Source organism: Podarcis filfolensis (assembly GCF_964270895.1).
Source record: "Podarcis filfolensis genome assembly, chromosome: 9".
Taxonomy (NCBI): Eukaryota; Metazoa; Chordata; class Lepidosauria; order Squamata; family Lacertidae; genus Podarcis; species Podarcis filfolensis.
Genome location: NC_139610.1, coordinates 19,154,867 through 19,182,103, shown reverse-complemented (window position 1 = coordinate 19,182,103; position 27,237 = coordinate 19,154,867). Strand labels below are relative to the sequence as shown.

Sequence of the window (27,237 nt, the reverse complement as noted above, 5' to 3'; positions counted from 1 at the left end):
CAGTTGCCCCATCTGTGCTTTCTACTTGTAATAAATGGGACACAGCTTCCAAAATACGACCAACATAAAGAGGTGGCAATGCTAAGTCACTTCTTACAGGCTGGTCATCAAATCCACCCTAAAACTCTTTGTTATCCATGGCTGAAATGTGGGTAGCTCTTTCTTAGGCTCCGACTGTCCTACTGAGCTTTGCAAGTCATTCCTTTGTATCCTGTACATTCCTTCTTGTAGGGTGGAGCCTTTTGAATTATTAAGAGCGGTGCACTGTTCTCTGGCCCAGATGAGCACTTGACAGTTTACACAGAAATTATTCTCTTGGCAGTGTATTATTAAACAGGACATGAAAGCTTCTTTCTGGAATTAGCTTCTCTGAGCATCTTAACTGACTTGGTCCTCTGTTTTAAAAGTGCTCTTCTATCACAAGTGTCCCTATTTTCCAGGGACAGTCCCAGATTTACAGAAGCCATCCAGGTTTCCGATCTGATCCTGGAATGTACCACTTTTCCTTAGGATGTCCCTATTTTCATTAGAGATGTTGGAGGGTATGGAGTTATCAGATCCCCCATCCATTTGAGGCAACCCTTTACAGTGGTACCTCGGGTTAAGTACTTAATTCATTCCAGAGGTTCGTTCTTAACCTGAAACTGTTCTTAACCTGAAGCACCACTTTAGCTAATGGGGCCTCCTGCTGCTGCCGCACCGCTGGAGCACGATTTCTGTTCTCATCCTGAAGCAAAGTTCTTAACCTGAAGCACTATTTCTGGGTTAGCGGAGTCTGTAACCTGAAGCGTATGTAACCTGAAGTGTTTGTAACCCGAGGTACCACTGTATAGGGAAGGGGTTTTTTTAATGTTAACTGTTTTATTATGTTTATATATATATGTTGGAGGCTGCCCAGAGTGGCTGGAGCAACCCAGTCAGATGGGTTGGGTATTATTATTATTATTATTATTATTATTATTATTATTATTATTATTACTACTACTACTACTACTACTACTACTACTATTATTATTGAATAGAATAAATATTGGAAAGCATGCAAACAGGTCTGTTTTCCAGACCTGTGTGAACAAGTCAAGGAACTGAAGGTAGAAGCATAAGCCTGGTGGAGACATAACAAACTTGTTGCTTAATTAATGCCAAAGACCACAGTCAATTGACAGTAACTCTTTTATTGCCTAAAGGAAACTATACAACAGCCCTAACAAACTCACTAACACAGACCTTCCTTGTGCTTTGGTCCTTACGAGATACCTATAATTGTATTTGTTCACAGTAAGCCACTTGGCACTTTTGCTTCAATAATGTGATAAATGGCCTAGTTTCCCCAACAATTTGTATGGCTAAAAAAAGGTAATAACTATAGTGAACTCTTGCTTATGCACCTGCCATGTTTTTAACCTGGCCAAGTTTCATGCTCCTAAAATGGCCACAAAGGCCATCTCAGTCCTACTATATGCAGATGATGTGGTCATCGATGAGGGCATTCACAGGATACAGTGGTACCTCGGGTTAAGTACTTAATTTGTTCTGGAGGTCCGATCTTAACCTGAAACTGTTCTTAACCTGAAGCACCACTTTAGCTAATGGGGCCTCCTGCTGCCGCCGCGCCGCCAGAGCATGATTTCTGTTCTCATCCTGAACCAAAGTTCTTAACCTGAAGCACTATTTCTGGGTTAGCGGAGTCTGTAACCTGAAGCGTATGTAACCTGAAGCGTATGTAACCCGAGGTACCACTGTACTGCCAAAAAGAACAACTGGCTGTGAATTACAATAAAACCAAAGTTACGGTGTTCTCAAGAAACTATAGGGCCTATGGATGGCAAATGGCTACTGAGACAATTGAACAAGTCAAAGTCATGAAATATCTTGGACTTGTCTTTCAGTCAACAGGTTCCTGGGTAGCACATCTGAATTATATAAAGGAAAATGCATCTCAAAGTGGCAAAATCTTATCACGGTTTTTCCACACAAAAGGCAGGAGCCACATACCCTCAGCACTAGAAGTGTTCAAAGCTAAACCCCTGGCCCAGCTACTAAATGGGGCACAGATTTGGCCTAACGCTCACCTTGACTCTATAGAAATTGTTCAGTCCAAGTTCTTAAGGCAAATTTTCTCAGTGCCATCTTGTGTTCCAAACGCTTCATTGCAGTTGGAGGCCAACCTTCCATCAGCTGAATTACAAATTTCATACAGGACAATTTATTTATTAGCTTTGTCGGAATTTCACCCCCACCAGTCTATTGCCCTTAATATTGCAAGACCGACACCAAAGTGCGTGGACCAAAACTGTTACTCGAAAGCTCTACTCCTCTGGTTTATCACCCCAACAGTTATTAACATCGGATTTTGATAAAGCAAAGAATTTAATTAGGCAACGCCTATACGACATTGAGCAACAGAATAATTCAGCCACCATAAGAAAATTTTGTCCTTGGTACCATTTTTTCCCCACCTAGTCTCCACACATCCGCATCCTATCTGCAAAACTTAACAGTTTTGGAATACAGACATACCTTCACCTATGCAAGATTGAACATACTGCCGTCGGCAGTACTCAAGAGTGGCTTCCAAGAAATTCTGCTTGAAAAACAATTATGTCCATGTGGATATGGCAGTATCGAATCTGTAGTGCATGTACTCCTAGCTTGCTCTCTTTATACAGATCTGTATGACGAGCTTATTACCCCTCTTCCATCATCCATACCAGGTTGTTCATCCATTGCCACAATCTCCTTCTTTCCTGAAGACCAAGATTACCAGGTGACAGCAAACACAGTAAAATTTTTAGCTGGGGCAATTGGAATTACATCTGCCACCTGACTAACCCGTTGAATGCCTAGTGAAGAAACCCCACTAGTTCATATGTTTTACTTACAGTCAAGGACAGTTATTAACTCTTTTATTTGTACAGTTGTAAACTTTCAGAATGCATTTTGTATAGACAACCATCTAGCTATATCTGCATTTGATTGTATTTGATTCCTTTGCTATGGCTTGTGGCTGACACAAATAAAGATATTATTATTATTATTATTATTATTATTATTATTATTAACCTGAACAGAAAGAGAAAGGCAGACAATCTGAGAGGCTCCAATCTACCAGAGTAGCATGCACATCTTAGAACACAGGTAGAGTTAGGGTGAGAGAGATGGTCTTGCTATTATCCTGTGAAAGAAAATTTCCACAAATATGCAGGTGTCATTTATAGTGCACTATGCCGATCCAAAAAGTGTGACTTAAATATGCTGGGGAATTTAACCGAGGGATACCAGCTGCTCATGTTCTTCCTCTCCCTTCATCCCTCCATTTGCCAGCCTTGAAATAACAAGCGGCACAGAGACAGTGGTGGATGTGGCAACAGGATATGTTGTCAGGAAACTTCAGAAGATAAATATTGAGGTACGGGCAGTGACCATTTTAGGTGCATCCAATCTGTGCACAATCACTGACGCCCAGGTCCTTTTGGACCCAGAAGGCAGCAGAGCCGGGGCAGAATGGAGGGAGGAACAGGGGCACAGCAGAACAGAACGAGGGCAAGGTGGGCCAGAATGCGGCGGAATGGGGCAGAAGAGAGGGGGCACACTTATGCCAGCTCTGTTGATGTGCATGGGAAACAGGAACGGAACCTCCATGCAAAATGGTCACCACCTGTACTGAAACAGCACTTCTCATAGTGGCCCTCCAAGAAAACTAGTACAGTGGTACCTCTGGTTACGTACTTAATTCGTTCTGGAGGTCCGTTCTTAACCTGAAACTGTTCTTAACCTGAAGCACCACTTTAGCTAATGGGGCCTCCCCTGCTGCCGCACCGCTGCTGTGCGATTTCTGTTCTCATCCTGAAGCAAAGTTCTTAACCCAAGGTACTATTTCTGGGTTAGCGGAGTCTGTAACCTGAAGTGTATGTAACCTGAAGCGTATGTAACCCAAGGTACCACTGTACCTAGACCAATGGTGTTAGCTTCAGCAACATCTGGCTTTTCTGGTTAGGGCTGATGAGAGTTGGAGTCCAACATGTGGAAGACCACAGGTTACCCGTCCCTGAGCTAGACAGTGGTATTGTACCATATGTTAATTCCAGGAAGTTATTTCTAATCTGGACAACATTTCTAAGTTGTTGTTTTTTAAAAAAGACAGCAATAGTGTATGTGTTGTGGAAGAGAACCTACAGCATCCCAGGAATAAAATATCTTAGGATATGTTTTTAAAACGCTAAAATCAGTTTACTGGGTTTTTTTAAAAAAAAATCTTTAAACCATCTGGAATATTCAAGCTAAATAGATGCATACCCTAGATTTTATATTTAGATCTACATATTGGATTTGCCACTTTTTTGCTCTCCAGTTTCTTCACATTCACATGACTTATTCCAACTCCCAGGGAAAGGACCCCTGGATGGTTAAGTCCAGACAAAGGCGACTATGGGGTTGCAACGCTCATCTCGCTTTCAGGCCGAGGGAGCCGGCGTTTGTCCACAGACAGCTTTCCATGTCATGTGGCCAGCATGACTAAACCACTTCTGGCACAACGGAACACCGTGATGGAAACCAGAGTGCACGGAAACGCCATTTACCTTCCCACCGCAGCAGTACCTATTTATCTACTTGCACTTTGACGTGCTTTCGAACTGCTAGGTTGGCAGGAGCTGGGACAGAGCAATGGGAGCTCACTCCATCGTGGGGTTTCAAACCGCCAACCTTCTGATCAGCAGGCCCAAGAGGCTCAGTGGTTTAGACCACAGTGCCACAGGTGCTTATTAGTGGGCTGAAGAATTATCCTAGTGCTCAGTACCTTCTAAATGCTATACATTTTCATAGTATGTGTGGCTTTGCGAAGTTGCTGTGGAAATTACAAAGGAAGGAAGGAAGGGAGGGAGGGAGGGAGGGAGGGAGGGAGGGAGGGAGGGAAGGAAGGAAGGAAGGAAGGAAGGAAGGAAGGAAGGAAGGAAGGAAGGAAGGAACTGTGCATGTTAGGAGATAAAATAAGAATAAAAGAGATAGGTTCCAGCTTCAGACCCCAGAAGTTTCTTGTTCAAGACTCAGGGCTTGTCCACACTTTTGCTTGTTCTATGCCTAGAAAGCACAAGTTGAGGAGGTTTTCCACTTACCCCCATGCTTTCTAGGCACAGGTCTGAGCGGTTTTTTGTTTGTCCCACTGCTTTCCCTGGGTAAACCCACTGTGAACAAGCCTGCAATATTGCTGGCATGCACATAGTTTTATCCGCAATTTTGGATTCTGATTGGCTCCAAGTTATTGCATCTGACTCACTTCTTTCTTGTTGTTGTTTAGTCGTTTAGTCGTGTCCGACTCTTCGTGACCCCATGGACCAGAGCACGCCAGGCACTCCTGTCTTCCACTGCCTCCCGCAGTTTGGTCAAACTCATGCTGGTAGCTTCGAGAACACTATCCAACCATCTCGTCCTCTGCCGTCCCCTTCTCCTAGTGCCCTCCATCTTTCCCAGCATCAGGGTCTTTTCCAGGGAGTCTTCTCTTCTCATGAGGTGGCCAAAGTATTGGAGCCTCAGCTTCACGATCTGTCCTTCCAGTGAGCACTCAGGGCTGATTTCCTTCAGACTGGAGAGGTTTGATCTTCTTGCGGTCCATGGGACTCTCAAGAGTCTCCTCCAGCACCATAATTCAAAAGCATCAATTATTTGGTGATCAGCCTTCTTTATGGTCCAGCTCTCACTTCCATACATCACTACTGGGAAAACCATAGCTTTAACTACACGGACCTTTGTTGGCAAGGTGATGTCTCTGCTTTTTAGACTCACTTCTAGCTTCTGCATTTTCTAGCTTAGTCTTCTCTCTGACATACAAATGGGTTCCTTCGAGAGGAAGGGTGGAATATAAATTCAATAAATAAAATATATTAGTTGGTTGTTGTTGATGATGTGGCAGATCAAATCATTGGCCCTTCACCTGTAGTTGGAAATTGTACAGTGCATCAACATAGTACTTTTGACCATGCAACTTGGCTCTTTGAAGAGCAGTAAAAAGAATAGCTACATGCCATGCCACAAAACAAGACATTTACTAAAGCATTATGTAATCTTCTTGCTGGTATGCCGTTCCATGGTAGATGTTTGAGCAACCTTTTATCACTGAACTCTGCTCTTTGCTAAGAGCTGTCCATAAAGATTTCAATCAAAGGTTTGGAATAAATAGCTTTAGGATGGCCTCACTACCACTCAGTCTGAACAGCAGAAAATGTATGGGAAATTAATTATCACTGTATACAGTAGCATGAACATGCCATTTCCCTGGCCTGCTGAAAGGGGAATGATTAACAACTCTGATTAGCATGCGAACAGATCAGACACTTCTAGCTAAATAATAGTGGCTTTTAAACCAAACCGAGCACAATTCAAAGTGTTGGTGCTGACCTTTAAAACCCGAAACAGCCTCAGTCCAGTATACCTGAAGTAGCGTCTCCACCCCCATCTTTCTGCCCGGACACTGAGGTCCAGTGCCGAGGGCCTTCTGGCGGTTCCTTCACTGCGAGAAGCCAAGTTACAGGGAACCAGGCAGAGGGCTTTCTCGGTAGTGGCACCCGCCCTGTGGAACACCCTCCCACCAGATGTCAAAGGAAAAAACAACTACCAGACTTTTAGACGACATCTGAAGGCAGCCCTGTTTAGGGAAGCTTTTAATGTTTGATGCATTACTGTATTTTAATATTTTGTTGGAAGCCGCCCAGAGTGGCTGAGGGAAACTCAGCCAGATGGGTGGGGTATAAATAAATTATTATTATTATTATTATTATTATTATTATTATTATTATTATTATGTCTTTTGAAAAGGATAAGCAAAAAAAGTACAGGCAGTACCCACCGCGGCCCCGATGTATGAAAAGTGATAGGCAAGCTCAACTAGAATAATTTTTCTCTGCAAAGATAGTCAAGAATCACAGCTGATTCCCACATGATATATTCCATTTAAAGGGGTAACACAAATATAGTGTAAAGCCAGTGCAAATCATAGGCCAAGGCAAGGATATGAAACCAACAGTCCTCATCAGCCCCAGCAAAAATAGGGGGGTTGTGTTCCTGGCCATTACACATACAGTGGTACCTCGGGTTAAGAACTTAATTCGTTCTGGAGGTCCATTCTTAACCTGAAACTGTTCTTAACCTGAGGTACCACTTTAGCTAATGGGGCCTCCCACTGCCATCGCCACGCCGCTGCACGATTTCTGTTCTCATCCTGAAGCAAAGTTCTTAACCTGAGTTACTATTTCTGGGTTAGTGGAGTCTGTAACCTGAAGCGTCTGTAACCCGAGGTACCACTGCATAAGCAAAATTGGGTACAGCCAGAATGACCCATAGAAAACCTTTTCAAAACCATTTTTTAGATCACTGCACATACCGGGGGTGGGACAAATGTGGTTCCTAGTCTTCGTCCTCTTCCTCTCCAACCACCTCTTCCTCACCCAAACACTCCCATGAAGGCTGCTAGGATTGTTGGCCATTTTTTCCTGCTCTCCTATCCCATCATTTTCTCTCTTCCACACCCCCACTCCCCATGCACACAATTTTTATGCTGGGGAGAGGGAGAAGGGGAGAGAGAGAGAGAGAGAGAGAGAGAGAGAGAGAGAGAGAGAGAGGCAGCATGCCAAAATCTGCAAGCACATATGTTTAAGAAGCATAAGATGTGAGTGGTGCAATGTGAGCTAGAACCTGGTTTGGAATCCAAGGCTCTGGCTATGGGACAAGCAAGTCCCTTTTGGGGTGTTAATGCTGTGAACCCCTCTATCGTAGGCTCAGGTTGTATATAGGTGTAAATAAACCATATACAGTGGACGCTCAGGTTGCGAACATGATCCGTGAGGGATGCACGTTCGCAACCCACAGCGGCATGTCTGCGCACGCGCAGGTTGCGATTTGGCACTTCTGCGCATGCACGACTGCCGAAACCCGGAAGTAACCCATTCCGGTACTTCTGGGTTTCGGCAGTCCATAACCCAAAAAAACACAACATGAAGCGTCTGTAACCCAAGGTATGACTGTATTATAAAGACACCACAACCTTTGCTGTTCTTCATTCCAAAGAAAACACGAACCCTGGGTAAGCACCAGAAACCTCTTGAATCTCACACCGCTCAAAGATTGGGGTGGCAGGCAACAATATTCTGTTTGTGTTGATGGTAGCATATTACTAGGAATCCTAAGCCAGTATAAGCTGTTGATAAGAACAAGTTGTATTAAAAGGTGCACTTCTGCTAAGACTGCAAAAAGAACCAGTTAGGGGATTGAGTTAATTGTCAGGCTTGCAAAACCTTCTTTGCAGTCAAATATATAATCACCATGTGAGCCTGCGATTCTTCTTCTCCACAGTAGTGTCTTTAAATTCGATGCATGTTTATTTCCTAATTCAACAGCTTTAAAGTAGGATCAGAAATTATCTGTCATTCAAACTACAGTATTCTCTGCCATTTTTTTCCAGAAGAACTTCCACATTCTAGTATGTCTGTCGTACCATAGTAAAGGTAAAGGTAAAGGTACCCCTGCCCACCAGGGCCAGTTGTGACCGACTCTAGGGTTGCGCGCTCATCTCGCTCAAGAGGCCGGGAGCCGGCGCTGTCCGAAGACACTTCCGGGTCACGTGGCCAGCATGACTAAGCTGCATCTGGCGAGCCAGCACCGCACACGGAAACACCGTTTACCTTCCCGCTAGAAAGCGGTCCCTATTTATCTACTTGCACTTTGACGTGCTTTCGAACTGCTAGGTAGGCAGGAGCTGGGACCGAACAACGGGAGCTCACCCCGCCACGGGGATTCGAACCGCTGACCTTTCAATCAGCAGATCCTAGGCTCTGTGGTTTAACCCACAGCGCCACCCGCGTCCCCGTCGTACCATAACTGCACCATAATGACAATTCTGAGAAAGCTTGGTCAGTTCTGGCACAAACTCTACTTCTTTATCTCTAAACCTACTCAATTGTGAACTACATTTAAGTTTCATAACACATGTCATTGGCAACTCTTCAAAAGTTCAAGATTTTGAGGGATGTAGCAACGTTCTCATTGAATTGTTAGTGCAAGCCCCCACACATGAGTAGAGTTGCTATTTTATCTCCGTCTATTGTATCATTAGTAGTGAAAAGGTGAGTCAATATTTCAGAGTACTCTTAGATTTCCTCCTGTTGAATAAACTGTGAAGGAGTCAGCAAAGTGGTAGGCATTGTATTTCAGCAGGTAGAAATACTCCTGTTCCTTTCACTGAGCAAGGTTATAAGTTCAGCTTCTACTTCTTCACTGTATGTTGCAGCATGGACATAGGAACACTTTGGTTTTTAATTACAAAATATGCTGTGACAAAAAATTGTCAGCGTGACAGTTTTGGATTACTTTGTAAGGAGAGACTCCCTTGATTAGATGCTGGCCAGTGAAGGGACAGACCGCTGCAAAGTTCACCAGGGGGGTACAATACTTGCTCCACTAGTGTGATGTAGAGCCAGTGTGGTGTAGTGGTTAGGGTTAGGGGCAGGCTGGTATAATATGCAGGGGTTTTTAGTGTGGTGTAGTGGTTAAGAGCGGTAGACTCGTAATCTGGTGAACCGGGTTCGCGTCCCCGCTCCTCCACATGCAGCTGCTGGGTGACCTTGGGCTAGTCACACTTCTCTGAAGTCTCTCAGCCCCACACACCTCACAGAGTGTTTGTTGTGGGGGAGGAAGAGAAAGGAGAATGTTAGCCAGTTTGAGACTCCTTCAGGTTGGGATAAAGCGGGATATCAAATCCAAACTCTTGCTCCAACTCGGACACCAGCAACCCACGTTACGCCCCTATATGTGGGTGTTTTTTTAAATATGAATATTCAATAATATGAGTCCCCATCAATAAGCAGTCTGAAGTGTTACAACGTACCACTTCATCTGCCGTTTGGGAGACCTTGACCTACTTAGTGCAACAGAAGAACTAATTTTGCATACACTTTGTCTCCCATTTTCTACTCTCATTCAGATTTTAAACAGAGCTTTCTTAATACCTAGCATGTCATTAATGTCATGTTATCAACACCAGCCTCATCTCCACAACTTCCCAGTGGGGTTGGAAAGTTGTCTTAGAAACACAGTTGCCATAGCAACCGGATAATAATGGACGTTATAACAACTTAACGCAGTTTTGCTGAAGGACACTGTCAGACTTTATGAATTTGGTTTATTATTAGAAATACGGCGTGTGATCCTACAATGGCTGCTTGTTGTGTAACTTGCCAACAATGGCGGGGGAAGCACATTTGAATTTTTTCTCTCTCCTTCTCTCTCTCTTTAAATACTCGTTGCAGTTTTTACAGTTATGATGAACACGGGGCACCTGGTGTCTTGGGCTGTATACACACTATGCATTTAAATCACAGGACTCCACCCCTCAAAAAAAGTAATAATAATCCTGGAAACTGTAGTTTATCGTAGTCAGTTGCTTATCAGCTGCTTGTTCCTGCAGTCCAGGGCAAGCAGCAAAACTGAGCACCTGCTGGGCTATTCAGTTATACATGACTGAGGAGTTGGTGGCTCACAAAATGTGCTGACCAAGAGAAAATTATATATAAGAAGTTTGCACAGAACCATGGTATGGTCATTATTCTGGATGTTAAAATGTCCAGGCATTTTAAATGGTTATGTTTAGACTGCATTGTTGTTCTGTTGTCACCTCTCATCTTGCTAATTCATCACTAATGCTGATGTGCTATTGTTTTGTTTTGTTGTACAGTGGTACCTCGGGTTACATACGCTTCAGGTTACAGACGCTTCAGGTTACAGACTCCACTAACCCAGAAATAGTGCTTCAGGTTAAGAACTTTGCTTCAGGATGAGAACAGAAATCGTGCTCCGGCGGCGCAGTAGCAGTGGGAGGCCCCATTAGCTAAAGTGGTGCTTCAGGTTAAGAACAGTTTCAGGTTAAATACAGACCTCTGGAACGAATTAAGTACTTAACCTGAGGTACCACTGTATTGGTATTTGGAACCAAGTTTATTTCATGCCCATTGTACATTGCCCTGGCATCTGTTTGCATTAAATATTTTTAAGTAAAGAAATAAAATGAGGTTCAGCTCAAAGGGTGCCTCCAGGAAGGTGTTTATTGTAGAATAGCTGCTGATCAGGGGTTTTTTTCCCCCACCATCCACACAACATAGCTTCCCCCGTGTAATCCAATTCACCCTTTCTGGGGAATAGGAAAACAAACCCTCCATTGCCAGCATCCAGTTTGCAAATTAATCCCCCGTCTGAAACAGTGGCGTAGCGTGGGTTGTCAGCACCCGGGGCAAGGCAAGTAATTTGCGCCCCCTAACCCGTGGATTTGCGCCCCCTAACCCGTGGATTTGCCCTAACCCCAGATGTTGCGCCCAGTGCGACCGGCCCCCCCTGCACCCCCCACGCTACGCCACTGGTCTGGAAGACCCTTAGTCATGAATCATATTAATTTCTTGATATGCTGACATTCATTTTCTCCTCTTTCAAAGAGCAAAGTACTCTCTAAGTATTTGTTACCACTTTTGCTTTTATAAGAATGGGAAGTTATTCCCGGGTTGAAAATCTTCCGAATTCACAAAAGCAGTAGAAAAGAATTTGGTTGACTTTGATGAGTTTTGGATCACGCTCCTTTAGGATGTATGTATAATGGGCTGCCTTACATTGTACTCCGAAAGTGTAAGGGCTGTCAAGGAAGTGTTTATTATGATTGCTTTGAATTTTTGACTCTTTATATGGCAGTGAAAGGTTTTGAAAGGCCCCAGTTTTGCAACAGCAACTAAATTATTACATTGCCTTTGATATGTTCTGTTATTTGTCACTGCAAATGTTTCTGCGCAAACTTACGAGCTTTGATGCAGTGTAATGTGTTTTTGTTCCTTTTCCGTCTTTGCCTCAGCTCAGTTATTATGGAGAAAGGAGACACTCAGGCATAAGGCTAAAGGCACTGGTACAGGTGAATACTGATATCCAAGCTAAGCTTGTTATGCATCGAAAAATCCAATGAACACGTCAAGCGTTAGAGAATTAGCTTTCAAGTGTTTGTGGAAATTCATCTGCTAGGGCTTTGATATGAGACGGCATTGGCATGAAGGCATAAAAGATGGATGGCAATGCATTGAATATCAAATTAGGGTTGGGAGGCAAGCTCAGAATGGCATCTTCATTTAAACTCAAAGAGGGGTACTGATTTTGGATCACATCAAATGAAATCACCAGTTTCCAGGTCATAGAAAACAAGTTGCAGGATTTTCTCATCATTGAGGCATTGGTTTTAAAGAAAATCCGATCTGTTCCTTTGTCATTTCTGGGTGCCAAAAGTTAATTAAAATGCATTCCCTTCTCAGGAGGAGGAGGGAAACCTCTGAAGTTCTCTTAGTTTCATCTTCAAGCACTGACAGATTTCAAAGAACAATGAAGTACTGGCAGCATTATCAATTGGACCTGGTGAACTCTAGTTCAAACTACAGATTTCTCATCCAGGCCCCATATATACTTTATGAAAATGATTCCTTCCTTTCAAAAACATGATCTAAAATGTTTCTTCTGGTCTGGTGTTATATGGAATGTAAAGGGGCAGGCTGGTATAATATGCAGGGGTTTTTAACAGTTGTCATTAGGAGAGCCAGTGTGGTGTAGTGGTTAAGAGCGGTAGACTCGTAATCTGGTGAACCGGGTTCGCGTCCCCGCTCCTCCACATGCAGCTGCTGGGTGACCTTGGGCTAGTCACACTTCTCTGAAGTCTCTCAGCTCCACTCACCTCACAGAGTGTTTGTTGTGGGGGAGGAAGGGAAAGGAGAATGTTAGCCAGTTTGAGACTCCTTCAGGTTGGGATAAAGCGGGATATCAAATCCAAACTCTTCTTCTTCTCTTCTTCAAAAATTCAAGCAAGTTTTACCAATGTATTTTAAAAGAGAGCATGAGTTTAGTCACCATCCACAGCTAATATGTATGCAGTGATAAATGTTATAAAATTTGTGAATATTGATGCTTACTGATAATTCTTAAGAACTTTGGAGGCCAGTTGGATGTTAGCTATATTTTTTTGCATATCTTCTCTCTAGAATGTTATGGAGATCTTCTTGGACTCTTAACTGCCATCCCAGGCCATTGGCCATGTTGGCTAGGGCTGTTGAGAGTTAATGTCCCTCATTATCTAGACCAGAGCTTTCCAAACTGTGTGTCGTGACAGGTTAGTGTGTTGCCTGCAGTGTGTAGATATGTCGCACAAATGCTCCTCGCACTGCTCCCAGGGCTGGAAAGGGGGTAGTTTAACCTCCGGTTGGCTAGTAAAACTGAATCACTGTGTCACAAAATGATGCAAAACTAAATTACTGTGTCGCGAAAAGATGCATAACTAAAAAGTGTGTCACCGACATGAAAAGTTTGGAAAGCTCTGATCTAGAGGGCCACAGGTTTTCTATTCCTGCTTTAATTAAATCACTCTTGTTTGCTGTAACACAATCTGATTCTTCTATGAAATATATTTGCAGTATTTTACAATGGGTCATGTTTGTTTGATGGTTCATGAACAGGGCAAGCAGGGCTAAATGCAGAACAGGCTGACTTTGTTTACAGTTTCATCTGTCAGATGCATAGCTGTCAACTTTCAGATTTGAAAATAAGGGATCAGCAGCCTCGAAAATAAGGGATCAGCAGCCTCACCTGTCCCAGGGACAGTCTACGGGATATCTAACAATCCAGGATAGCAGTGGGAAGCAGCGGGAAACGGCGCTGGAATAAGGGAATTTCCCGCAAAAAAAGGGAAGGTTGACAGCTATGCTCAGATGCAACCTGCAGACCTGTCCATGCCACTGATGACATTTAAGCGACACATGTGAAAAATTGCACAATTTTTAGTAGGTTGTAACTCCAGAAAGGACTAATAGCTTGTTTTGGAGGATGAAACATTTCCCCTCACACTATTCAACTTCCTTTCATCACAGTTCTCCATGTGAAATCGTTCTGCCAATGGGGCAACAAATTCTTCCTTAGCCAAAGGTGTCAGCTTGTATTGAGGAGAAAATAATCACCAGACACATCAAAACAACTTGATTGGTAGCATATTAGAACTCTACCAGCAGGAAGGTGACTATGTCCTTGATATGGAATCTAATATGAAGCCTAAGAGACTCTATGAAAAATGACCCTAGAAATCTGTTATGGATACATATTTCTGCAGCCTTTTGCTTTTTTAAGAACTTGTCTTTAACTGATCTATTCATTATTTTAAGTGCTTATTTTCATCAATATTTGTAATGAATATTTAATATTATTACTTAGAGATCATTCATTTGATTAAGCAATAAATAAAATGTAAAGGGACCCCTGACCGTTAGGTCCAGTTGCAGACAACTCTGGACGCTCATCTCGCTTTCCTGGCCGAGGGAGCCAGTGTTTGTCCGCAGACAGCTTCTGGGTCATGTGGCAAACATGACACAGCTGCTTCTGGCAAACCAGAGCAGCACACGGAAACACAGTTTACCTTCCCGCCAGAGCGGTACCTATTTATCTATTTGCACTTGACATGCTTTTGAACTGCTAGGTTGGCAGGAGCAGGGACCGAGCAACTCACCCCGTCGCAGGGATTCAAACCACCAACCTTCTGATCAGCAAGCCCTAGGCTCTGTGGTTTAGACCACAGCGCCACCTGCATCCCAAGCTATAAATAAATCAAGCTAAATAAATAAATATCAGAGGTTGTGCTGCTGGCTTGAATCAGAGACTTCAGGCAGCTCCTAAAAACTCCTAATAAAAATTAGGCAAGAACAGGTAATTAGGTAGGCACCCTGGGTAGACCGAATGCATGAATAGATTTTTTTGATCCATCATAATTTTATAAAGAATATGGAGTTTTGGTTGACTTCTGCATTGCAGCAAGTCCCCACAAATGGGTTTCAGTGCTAATTGCACTGCTATAGGTATATGTAAATGCATCTTTTCATTTAAGGCCATTGCAGTTAATGGCTTTATAATAACAGGGTGAAAGGATGCCAGGACCGGAACAATTCATTATTTTGCACAGGCTTGTGGGCCCAGCCTTAAAGCTGGAACAGACGTAGCTTTTCATTCATCTGCCCCAGCAGTCCTCTCCACCAGCCCCCTCATATCACCACTGTGTCATGCAAAGGGTTTATTATTCGGACAAGACAAGTAGGGGATAAGACTAACATCATGCCATGGCCAACGGATCATCAAAAATGTCACTGAAGCAGCCTCCACCCCTTGCAATAGCAGAAGCCTGAAACTAAAGCAACATTATCTTAGGCAGGGATAGGGAAACTGTGGCCCTCCAGAGATTGTTGGACTCCAACTCCCATCAACTCCAATTTTGAATTATGGTGCTGGAGGAGACTCTTGAGAGTCCCATGGACTGCAAGAAGATCAAACCTCTCCATTCTTAAGGAAATCAGCCCTGAGTGCTCACTGGAAGGACAGATCCTGAAGCTGAGGCTCCAATACTTTGGCCACCTCATGAGAAGAGAAGACTCCCTGGAAAAGACCCTGATGTTGGGAAAGATGGAGGGCACAAGGAGACGGGGACGACAGAGGATGAGATGGCTGGACAGTGTTCTCGAAGCTACCAGCATGAGTTTGACCAAACTGCGGGAAGCAGTGGAAGACAGGAGTGCCTGGCGTGCTCTAGTCCATGGGGTCACAAAGGGTCGGACACGACTAAACGACTAAACAACAACAACTCCCATCAACTGCAGGCAGCACAGTCAGTGGCCAGGGATCATTGGAGTTGTGGTCCAGCAACTTCTGGAAAGCCACAGGCGTCCCACCCCATACCACGCAACTGTCCCATTTTGAGTGGGACATCCAAGATTTACTAAAGCCATGACAGCATCTGATCGCAATCCCAGATGTCCCATTTTGGCTTCTTCCTCCTCCTCTGCTGTAGCCTCTGCCACCAACGCCACCACCAGTCATACTTCAGGAGTTGCCACCACACTTCCATAGGCACCAGGTTCTGGAAGTGATGCGCAGGAAGTACAGCGGAGGAGGAGGAAGTGGATGTTGCAGCCATGGCAGAAGAGGAGGCAGAGGCCATGGCAGCAGAGGGAGCAGGAGAGAGAGAGGGAGGGAGGGAGAGAAGGAGAGACCCACTGTTGGTGCTGAGATGCCCACCCAGGATGTCCCCATGCAGTTGCCATAGTGCGCTCACTCTAATAATGATAACAATAATACAAAAATAGTATTTCTATCCCACCCTCCCCAGCTGAAGCTGGGCTCAGAGTGGCTAACAACAGTAAACTAATACAGCATTCTAAAATCAATTCATTATAAAATCAGTTCAAATCAAATTAATGGCAACCATTGGGCTAGAGTTCTGTGAAGAATTACCAAAGGAGGGGGTCAGGCTGTGCCCTGGTCAAAGGCCTGGTGGAACAGCTCTGTCTTGCAGGCCCTGCGGAAAGATGTCAAATCCCACAGGGCCCTAGTCTCTTGTGACAGAGGGGTTCCACCAGATCGGAGCCACAGCCAAAAAAGCCCTGGCTCTGGTTGAGGCCAGCCTAACCTCCCTGTGGCCTGGGACCTCCAAGATGTTTTTGTTTGAAGGTCCTCCGTGGGACATACCAGGAGAGGCGGTCCCGTAGGTACGAGGGTCCTACGTCGTATAGGGCTTTAAAGATTAAAACCAGCACCTTAAACCTGATCCTGTACTCCACCGGGGGCCAGTGCAGCTGGTATAGCACTGGGTGAATGTGATCCCGCAGCGAGGAGAGACTCCCATAAGGAGTCTCGCCGCGGCATTCTGCAACCGCAGGAGTTTCTGGGTCAGTCTCAAGGGCAGCCCCACATAGAGCGAGTTACAATAATCCAGTCTGGAGGTGACCGTCGCGTGGATCACAGTGGCTAGGTGAGGGTGAGAGAGGTAAGGAGCTAACTGCTTAGCTTGGCAGAGATGAAAAAATGCCGCCTTTGTTAGAGCTGCAATCTGCGCCTCCATGGAAAGGGAGGTGTCGAAGATTACACTCAGGATGCCATGGCATGTGCTGGTGAAGGTAAGGCAGAGAGGGTGGATGGGAAGTGGCAGGGAGTGATGGCAGGCAGACAAGGGCGTGGTGTGGGTGGGTGGGTCCCAATTTGCCCTCCCAAGATGTTGGATGCCACCTCTGTCAGAGGGAGCAAATCTTAATAAGCAGCTGCATCTGTGTTCCGGTTGCCAGAGGCATTGAACATCAATACTAGTCTGGAAAAAAACTGAAGGGATGCCTCTGGCAATACGATGCCATCTGGCAAGATTATGCCAACCTCACATGAACTCGTTTTAGATGTGGAAAGCGGGTGAAGAGTAGCCCATCAGAGTTGCAAAATCCATTCAGTACCTATGTATATTTATAATTTATTATATGATTAAAAACAAGTGTACTCTATTTAATACAACTAAAACTGGTATGGATAAAATAAAGTAAAATTAAAAGGTGTGTAGGCAAAATTGAAGACTTAGGCTGGATCTAGACACATCAAAGAAGTGTTTCAGTTAAAGGTGTTTTAAACCTTGTATGAGAAATCAGGTTGGCAAAAATAGAACTCCACAGCGTCATCTGTTGACACAGTGTTAGAATGCATAAACAACGCACATAAAGTGCTTTTTCTTTGCCAATGTAGCTGAGTCCTTAGTAATTTAAAGGACAGATAAATAGTCTATGTAGGCCGAGTAGGTAAAAACAACTGACGCATTTTGTAGGCTGTCGTGCAAAATTGTGCTGTTTGTCCGCAATGGTTGCCTTTGAAGAGGTTGCTCCAGTTCACAAGTATGAGAAATTCAGTCAGAATTAGTCACTCACAAAGGTTTTTTGGGAACTATTCCTAAGCAGGAGTCTAGATCCATGTGCTACCTCCTGATCACATTTCTTTTCTGGACAGAATTCAAGTGAATGTTGCCTTCTGAAGACACAACCTTTATTAAATATATGTCTCTGTGGAAATAGAGGATTGCAAAAGAGACAAAGACTATGTCAGAAGAGGCCATCTACACTACAAATCTGCCCCTAAAACATGGCAGAGGCGCTGGAAATGGCAGCTTTAGAAAGTAGGGACGTGTGAATTAGTAACAGGCAATCCTGAACTAAAACACAATCATGAAGTAAAACATGAAGTAACCTCTTAATGAAGTAAACAGGATCTACTTACATATGAGAATGGGTTTGATGGCAATGGATGCTACTGACTCTCAAATCCTCTCTGCATTTTTCATTAAAGTCCTTACAGGAGCCCAGCTGTTCTCATTTCTTTGCCTTTTGGTTCCCAGTTGCTTTTCTTGCCCCAGGCAAGCTGGCATGGAGCAGGCACAACATCTAGTGAGGCAGAGAGACTTGTCAGGGCGGCAAGAGCTGGCACTGAAGTCCCTTTTCTGAGAAAACCTGAAGAGTCACCATATGGCAGCAATACACATGTTTGGTGCACTTGCAAGCAATTAAAAAGCTCATCATGGTTGCATTAGTTGACATCTTTCCAGGGAAGGAGGCCTAGCATCACTGTAATAAGTGACCTTACCACTTGTAGATCCAGATTCCTCTGGGCCTACAAGTACAGTTTATCCCTGGACGACTAAGCACATCCAATTATATAACCCAAATTAGGAGATCCTAATAAACTTAGCATACACACACACCCTCCAGAACTGAGGAATGGTTATGAATGAAAAGAATTATAAATAATAAGTTTTCACTCCAAAATCCAGTTTATTAGGGCGACCAAAAAACGTTACAAAATAGCGGACAAGCTTTTTGAGTTCTGTGATATTTTTGGCATTGCCCAAGTATAAAGTTTCAGGATGTTGGGGGAAGGTTTCTATTGACCAACATAACTGTATTTACATTTTATGTCGCTTAGAGGTAGTTTAAAAATACATCATTGGTTTTTTTTTATTAACAACATACATAAGACCAGGGCTTTGGTTAGTGGAGGTGACAGTACTCACTGGTAGAGAATAACAGCCCCCCCTCCTTTTTTGCTACCCATGGCAGCCATTTCATGCTAGCATCAACGTAGGGTTGCCATATTTCAAAAAGTGAAAATCTGTTGTTGAGCTATTTTTGCAAAATCTTCAAAAAAAAATGAAGTTTTTGAGCTATTTTTTAAGGAAATTCGCCAAAAAAATCAACATTTTTAGCCTGGACGCTATTTCTGAAGGATGTATGGCAGCCCTACACCCACAGCACTTTTTATCAAAATACGAGTGCTGTTCTAGCATCTCATCACTAAACCCAGTTACTTCTTAAGCTTCCAACACTTCCTCCTCCCAGTCTGCTCTCTCTTCTCCCTTTGACCACTCATGGTCATCCCACCAGCAACCCCCTGGCTCTGAGCCTTTTTCCCCTGCTGGTGCAACCAGTCAGTCCATGACACTCACTGACCCACACATCTTTTGAGGGCTGGCACCCATATTAGGACCTCGTCCTTAAAAAAAGTCTTATTGAAGCTTGGCCACAAAGTCTTAACTATCTAGTTGATTTCATTTTTTTTTTAAATGATATTTATTCAAAGTTTCATGAATACATAAGTATGAAAAAAAGAAAAAAACAGAGAAATACAGCAAAAAAGTAAAAGAAAAAGAAAAAAGGAAAAAAAAGAAAAATACAAATCTCAAATTACATCTTTTCATTTGCTTATTTCTTGAACCTCCTCACGCCTCCCTTTTTGTATTCTAATTTAATTCATTATTCCAGCAAATTCTTCCCATATTTCTCAATTTTAATTTAAATAATTTATCTTAACAATCTATCTTATTTATTAATTCAACATATCTTTTCCATCTTTTAATATATTCTGTTATTCAATTTACCTTAATTTCTTTAACCTTATCTTATCTTAAAAACCTTAAAATTTCAAAATTTAAACCATATTCATACATAACTCCTTAAATCTTTTTTACTAAAGCCAATTTAGTTCCTTTCCAGCATGTTCCCTAATAGTTCATTAATGTTGCACTAATTCCAAAAATAAAAAGAAATTTTTCTTGATATCTCTAATTTTTATCCAACGTCCCTTCTTCCTGGTCTCGGGTTATGTCAGTCCTTTCTGACTATTAGATCCAGTCCATCAATCTGGTGATCTTATATCCGAGGCCCTTAAGTCTCTTCTAGGCCCCTTCTGCAGATTTTCTTGTTCTTGTTTGTGCTTACGAACTTCTTTGTCTTTTGTTGATTTCTTTCGTAGTTTCTCCCCTTTCTCCTTGGGGAGTGGGTCTCCGGAGGATTCTATCCGGTAATAATTTCCATTTTCCTTCATCAGACTAGCCCATTCCCCACAGTCCCACTCCCCGTCATCATCTTTGTAATCCAAAAAATAGTTATCCAAAAGATAGTTGTCCACCTGTTTCATAGTCCCACTAGAGTTAAGAGCTTCCTTGACTGCAAAAACTTCCAGACACTCTCCAAGTTCAATCTTCCAATGCAGTGGCTTTTGCTCCTGCAGGACTTTGGGTCTCTCCATTTGTGTTGTTTGAGGTGTAATCGCAACCTCTTCCTTCCTCATCTGCCCTTGGAATTGCCCTGTCAAACCAGATTCCTGAATTGGTCGCTGTATAGCTTCTTTATCCTTATTTCCTGTTAAATCATATTCACTGGCTACAGCATTCATCAAGTCCAACTTTTCATTTATCAAGTTCATTTTCTCATGCAGCTGCTCCAGCAAAACATTTGTCATGCCAAGGGCAGACACCAAACCTTCCTTCCAACACATTTCTGTTCAAGGTCAAACGGCTGGTCCCACGATCCCAATCTCGCAGCTGTAAGGTCTCCAAGTAAGCTGCAACAACAAACTGACAGGCTCCCTCTAGGGGACACAATTTCTATTTGTATCCATTTTTAAAATGTATCCAACAAAGGAGATTACTTTCGGTTTTCAAATACTTTGTTTCTTTAAAATGCAAAAATGCAGAAAGTAGCGTTGAAGTTAATTTGTTTCTCTTTTTTTTTTAAACTATCTGTCAAAATGCTCCACTTTCAATCAATGGACGTCTCAAACAATTTCTGTCCAGACACCCCGTCCCCAGGTTTGGGATGATGGAAACTTAAATTCCTTTACTCTCCTCCTGCAGGATTAAACAGTCAAATCCCCCCCCCCTTTTCTTCTGCTTCCAAGGGGGTTTTATTGGTTGTAGATGCAGGAAATTTCCAACTTTAAAACAGTTTTCCAGGCTATTAGATTGCAAGGTCTTTGCTTCAGTCTATATACAAAAAGTGGAAGGCGGACTTCCTGTTTAAACCTTCCCGCTTCGTTGCCTAATTCACAAATTTTACAGATTTCTTGATCCGATTTTCCGTTTTTACTCACGGGTACTTGATTTAGAGTCCAATTGTCATCAGGAAAAAGTCAGCGCTCTCCGGCGATGGCTGTGCGGCTTCCCTCCGTGGAAATAGCAATCGGTTCGCAGCACCGCGATGCTCACCCCACTTCACTCCGGAGCCCCGAAAAGGGGTTTCCTCGCGAGTAGGGGAGGCGTTCTTGGTGCTCTGCTGAACCCCACGTTCCTAGGCTTCTCCGCCTGGGATTTCTAGCGGGTCCCCGCCTTCGCCGCGACGGGAAGACCCAATTTCCACAGAGCCCGTTCCTCCGGTCGGAGGAACTCCGCCATTCGTCGTTGGCGCTAACCCGGAAGTCCTATCTAGTTGAATTCAAAGGTACCTGACATTCTCTGCGTTGGGATCTGGGGCTACAAGATTGGGGTAAACAATGACGTCAAGCCTGCCGTGTAGCTTTGACCTTAAGCTGAAGAACATGAAGATCTGTTTTGCAAAGTCTGTATGGTCACGCTTAAGGCACTGTGACACATTCGTACAGGATTTTCTCTGTTACATCTTGGAGTTTAAGCAAGTCCCTCATGGAAAAGGTGGACACAAGATTGTTCACTGTACCACTTGTAAGAAAAAAGCTCGCGTCAACAGACCAACAGAAGCAGCATTCATGACCCTCACAGTTGTTTGTTTTTTCAGTGAATCTCATTGTACAGTGGCAATAATTGCGCTCTTCAGATCATAAAAGGTATTAGAAACTATGCAAAATTCACACACACTGAATTACTATTTTTCTTTTCTTCTTTGTTCCCAGGACTACACACTCACTATGTATTTCCAGCAGTCCTGGAGGGATAAAAGACTATCGTACTCTGGAATACCTTTGAATCTGACGTTAGATAACAGAGTGGCTGACTATCTCTGGGTACCAGATACATACTTCCTGAATGACAAGAAGTCCTTTGTTCATGGAGTTACTGTGAAAAATCGAATGATTCGGCTACATCCGGATGGAACTGTACTTTACGGTTTGCGGTAGGTAATGCTCTATTTAAGCTTACTGTGCAGCTACGTACTGGGGTGTATCTCATCATAGGAACTGGAATACCTGATGACAAGAACACTATCTCTAGGGGACCCTAGAGGCCTGAGCACCCTCAAAACTTTTTGTTCTGGGTGCTCGGCGTCCACACCGCAGGGCTCCCAACGCAATTTCTGGTGCCTCGTGAAACACCGGAAGTCGAATCCGAGGCCTTGCGGTGCCACCAGAAGTCAGGTTCTGAGGCCACAGGGTGCATGACGTCATATCAGCGAGCTGGGCAATGTTTACCTTTAACCTGTTCAGAAACTCCTCACAGACACATAGCCAAGCAGTTTTATCTGGTTCTTGGTAGTCCAGCAAACTGTGATTTAAGGAATGGGACAAGTGTCCTGCAAACTTACCACTTAGGAAATCTGTTCAGGATGGTGACATTCAATGGTTAGATCGTTGTGTGAGCAATGACAGGTGTCTGCAGTCATTTCAGCAGCAGCAAAATCTTATTCTGGATAGCAAATATATAGAAGCTTGAAATGAAACTGAAGCCACAATAGTAAGAAGAAGAATTGCACTCTCATTAATTTTGCCCCACACTTCTTGCTTCCTCTATGAATGATTCAAGCAAAAAAAAATGCTATTAAGTCTCTCTTGGGGAATGGTGGACCACACTGGTGTGCATAAATGACTTTTCTCAGGGGAGCAGGGAAACTGGTGTTTCAGCAGCGAAAGAGAAAACAGGGCACTGGGGAAATGGCTGATAAGTTCCAGAATGTGGTTATTATTTGTTAAACAGAGCATGCGGAAAATGTGTCTTTCTAATTGCCTTCAATCTTCATGGCTGCGGCTCCTATCCATCAAACTGGTTAATGAAAATCAGCTTATAAGCCGTTGTATAGTTTGAGGGATATTTAGATGCATTTTGGAAATATGCAACACTTTTTTTCTTTAAAAAAAGAATACGTTTAGGGGTACTCTTATTTTGACTCAAGAAAATCACCATTTTATAGTTCAAATTGGGAAGAATATATACAGTAAATGGACAAAAGTACAAAGATTCACAAAATGTTTAGGGGTATGCGTACCCCCAGAAAAAAGCACTGGAAACATGTTAGTGTGCCTTTCCTGCCTTGCTGTAGCTGGACAGCCATACAACTATTCCAATACGTGAGATGGGAAGCTCTTAAATTTCTGGCCATGACATTAAAATGGTATTGTTATCCTGGCACAGAAAGGTTTTGATAAATAAAAGTGTACAAAAATGTACTAGGAGGGAAAACATTTCATAGCTTCAAAGTTTACAACATAAGGCAACATAAGGCAAAGTATATATGCAAAGTATCAGTTCAGCTGATCTAGTATATTGCCTTGTTGAAATACTTATCACAATGATATTTCAATGCAATACAACGATTTATTGCACAGCCCTAGCTCACAGTTTTCCAACAGTCACCTCTGATGTTCCTGATCCAGGGACGATCTGAAAAGGGGGAAATAAATTCAGTATACCATCACAGCTTTTCCTGGAGTGCATTATGTGGGTAGTTTCTAGTTATGCTTCTGCGATGCTGTCTATCAACACATCTCCTAGTTCTCTGTTGTTTCTGACAGCTGAAAGGAAAAGATCTGGGTTCATTTGTGCATTTAAAATAATAATAATAATAACCCCAATTTCACACTAACAACTCCTTTGAATTTTGACTGCTGCACCTGAATCCCCCTGCCGGTAGGGGAAAAGAAAAATCAGGCAGCGCTTATTCACACTGGAATCCATGCTGCTAGATTTCTCTTGATATATATTAGTGTTGTCACCAGTATGTCAGGTAATTGCATGCAAATTGGAAATCCAATGTAAGGTACAACTTTAATTACTGCCCCTTTCATCTTTATTTCTGCAAGCCTGCAATAGATTTCTCTACCCCCCCCCCCCCCCGCAACAATGCTTTTAATGAGTTCTAGAGCCACAATCCTTAAGCCACTGATTCTGGAGGGAGAGGAGGAAAAATCCACTGCAATAAATGGGTCTTCTCCAAAGTAAGGAATCTAAGAAGATCAAACTGATCCAAAGGAAAACATTTGCTATTCATATAACAAATCCATATCAACCAACAATCAAAGGTGACAAATCGGTGATACACCTTGATGCTAAATATCAGAATGAATATAATGGGAAACAGGGATTGTTCTGAGGTTCACATACAGCCAATCAATCTAGCCTCTTGGAGCCTTTCCAGGTGATATGTAAAAATAGGTTACTTTTGCTTACAGAGTTTTATTGCGAGCACACGCGCTGAACCCTGTCCGTGGAGCCTTCCCCCCCCCCAAAAAAAAATGAGACAAGAGACCAAAGTATGGGTTCAAATTGGCCACAACTTTATTGAACTTCTGAATGTGGGAAACTTGGCATAGGCCTAGACATGTAACCCTCTCAGCCCGACTGGCACTGAGGATGTGCAGGGCAATGAGGTGCAGTAGGAGGGGACTGTAAAGGATGAACTTACACAGCGTGCCCTCCCACTTTACCTCGGCCGGGAGTTTGACCTACATGCCACCGCTCTAGGGCCAGGGACTCCCGCAATCAACCCTTTAACTGGCCCTGCAGCTGCCGCCACATGGGTGTGTGTGCATGGAATGCTTCTTCCCCCCCCCCCAACTCGAAGATAGACTAAAGGATACCTTGCCAAGGCCTAAAAACCACCAAAGTTGTGACGAAATCCTACGGGGAAGGCAAAACCTGCCAATGCATGGAAAACTCCTTCCCGGTTCTGAATACAGCAACCATCTTACGACCATAGCAGCGCCCGCTGACCTGGAACGCAAGATATTACACTGCAAGAAAATATTATTAATTTGGGAGGGTTGGGTGGGTGAACCTGGAAGAGGAGGAAACAAAGTGAGGTTTGGCCGAAGGGGTCGGCCTCTTTTCCCTTGGCCCTCGCCCCACCCCCAGCTGGCCGTCCACTGTCCTCCCAGGCCGAGGGTGGGACGATGGCCACCCTATTGCAGGTGGGAGGCATCCGACCAGGTAAGCTCGCTCGGTGTCGCAAACCCCACTCACCTGTCGGGAAGGGAGGGAGGAAATTGCCACCCAACACAAGCGGCATTATAAACCTCCACACATAATTGGGCGGCAGGTTAGCATTACTAACCTTCCATGTTTTTACAGGTCCACCATTGTATAAAAGGTAAAGGGACCCCTGACCATTAGGTCCAGTCGTGGGCGACTCTGGGGTTGTGGTGCTCATCTTGCTTTATTGGCCGAGGGAGCCGGCTACAGCTTCTGGGTCATGTGGCCAGCATGACTAAGCCGCTTCTGGCGAACCAGAGCAGCACACGGAAATGCCGTTTACCTTCCCGCCGGAGCGGTACCTATTGATCTACTTGCACTTTGACGTGCTTTTGAACTGCTAGGTTGGCAGGAGCAGGGACCGAGCAACGGAAGCTCACCCTGTCATGGGGATTTGAACCGCCGACCTTCTGATCAGCAAGTCCTAGGCTCTGTGGTTTAACCCACAGTGCCACCTGCGTCCCTCCACCTAGTATAGTATAGTATAGTATAGTATAGTATAGTATAGTATAGTATAAAATAGGAACCAGGGAGGGTCAGGAGTTAATCCAGACATTAGCACAATAAGCTGTCAGCGCTGTCAAAGCACTTGCTGCCTATTTCAGAAGGGCAGGAGGGTCCTTAAGAAACTTGCAGTGCCCCTCATTAACCACTGAAACAGTCTCCCCATCACTGAGAGCATGGCACACACTTCCTCTCTTCTGCCATCTTTAACCCCCTGCTCCAACCCTTCTGATCCCTAGAACATAGACAGAGAGTGGGAAGTATATGGACTAAAGGTGCTTGAAGAATTTGGTTCCTGTGAATTCTGATGCAAGATGGACCTGATTTGCACCTCCCAGGCTTCTGTGTGGCTCTGAAAGTAATTATCCTTCAGCCTTGTTTGGGGAGGAACACACACAGGCGTGCATTGTGTTCTCTCAACATGCCGACACCTCATAACGTAAATACTTCTCTCCTTTTTGTAAATGTGGGCCAATTTTTGGGGTTCCTAAAAAGTCCACCCATAAACAAGGCAAAACAGAGTTGTTGTCTTTTGCAGTGGAAGTGAAACCAGCTCAGGACAGTTATATAGGGATCCATCCTTCCATCCCAAATTAGGATCTTACAACCATAATGCCTTGGCCTATTCTGACACACACGCATTGGGGCCAATGTTATATACCCTCTTAGAAATGCTCTCGCACAGATCCACAAAAGGGCTACACCTTTTGCAAAAGCAGAATGACCTTTTCTTGAGCCGGAGTGTCGGCCTACTGAGAGAGCACAATGCACTCCTGTGTATTTTTCTCCCCATACAACCTGCATCTGACGACATAATAGCTCCTGCAACGGCAGAGCAGAAAAGAGAAAGGCTTTGGTCCATTGTTCAGGTGAAGCGCACGGTGTCAAACCAGATCCAGACAGCATATGCCAAGAACAGTGAAATAATTCCATTGTCGGTAACATGGTTGGGTGCCACATTTTCCAGAACAAATACACACATCGTCCTAAATGGCGAGGTGGCATTCAATAGAAATCTAGGCATTCCACATAAGCTATTTGTCATGGCAAAAAAGATGCCCCACTTTCCCAAACTGTACTCCAACTAATTTACCTTCTCAGAGTGGTGAAATGACAAACATTGGTTATTTCATATAGAAGTGGTTCACACATAGCACTTGAATTATTGTTTTTTTTAATAACTTGCAGCGGACATGTGGATCGGCCCAGTGTAAAGATGTAAAGCACTGTGCTTGAGACTTTGTGAGATGATCTTTCCTTTTCTTTGGCGATCACTCATAGCCGAGTAAGATTGTCTTCCATAAACACGGTTTTAACAATTCTGGATCCACACGTCCTTCCACAGTGGTGACATTGGTTACCAGACGGGAGCTGATCACGGTGTAGATTTGCCAAGCGTGCCT

The 27,237-nt window shown here is 43.7% G+C and overlaps 1 protein-coding gene across 1 annotated transcript in view; it reads left to right on the top strand.

Annotated features, from left to right (window-relative positions):
- The window catches only part of GABRB1 (gamma-aminobutyric acid type A receptor subunit beta1), a 93,182-nt gene that overhangs the window by 38,021 nt on the left and 27,924 nt on the right, over positions 1-27,237 (top strand). The window contains exon 4 of the mRNA XM_083630537.1: positions 22,042-22,262. Coding sequence (XP_083486663.1) covers positions 22,042-22,262 — 221 coding nt within the window. The remainder of the gene's footprint in view (positions 1-22,041; positions 22,263-27,237) is intronic.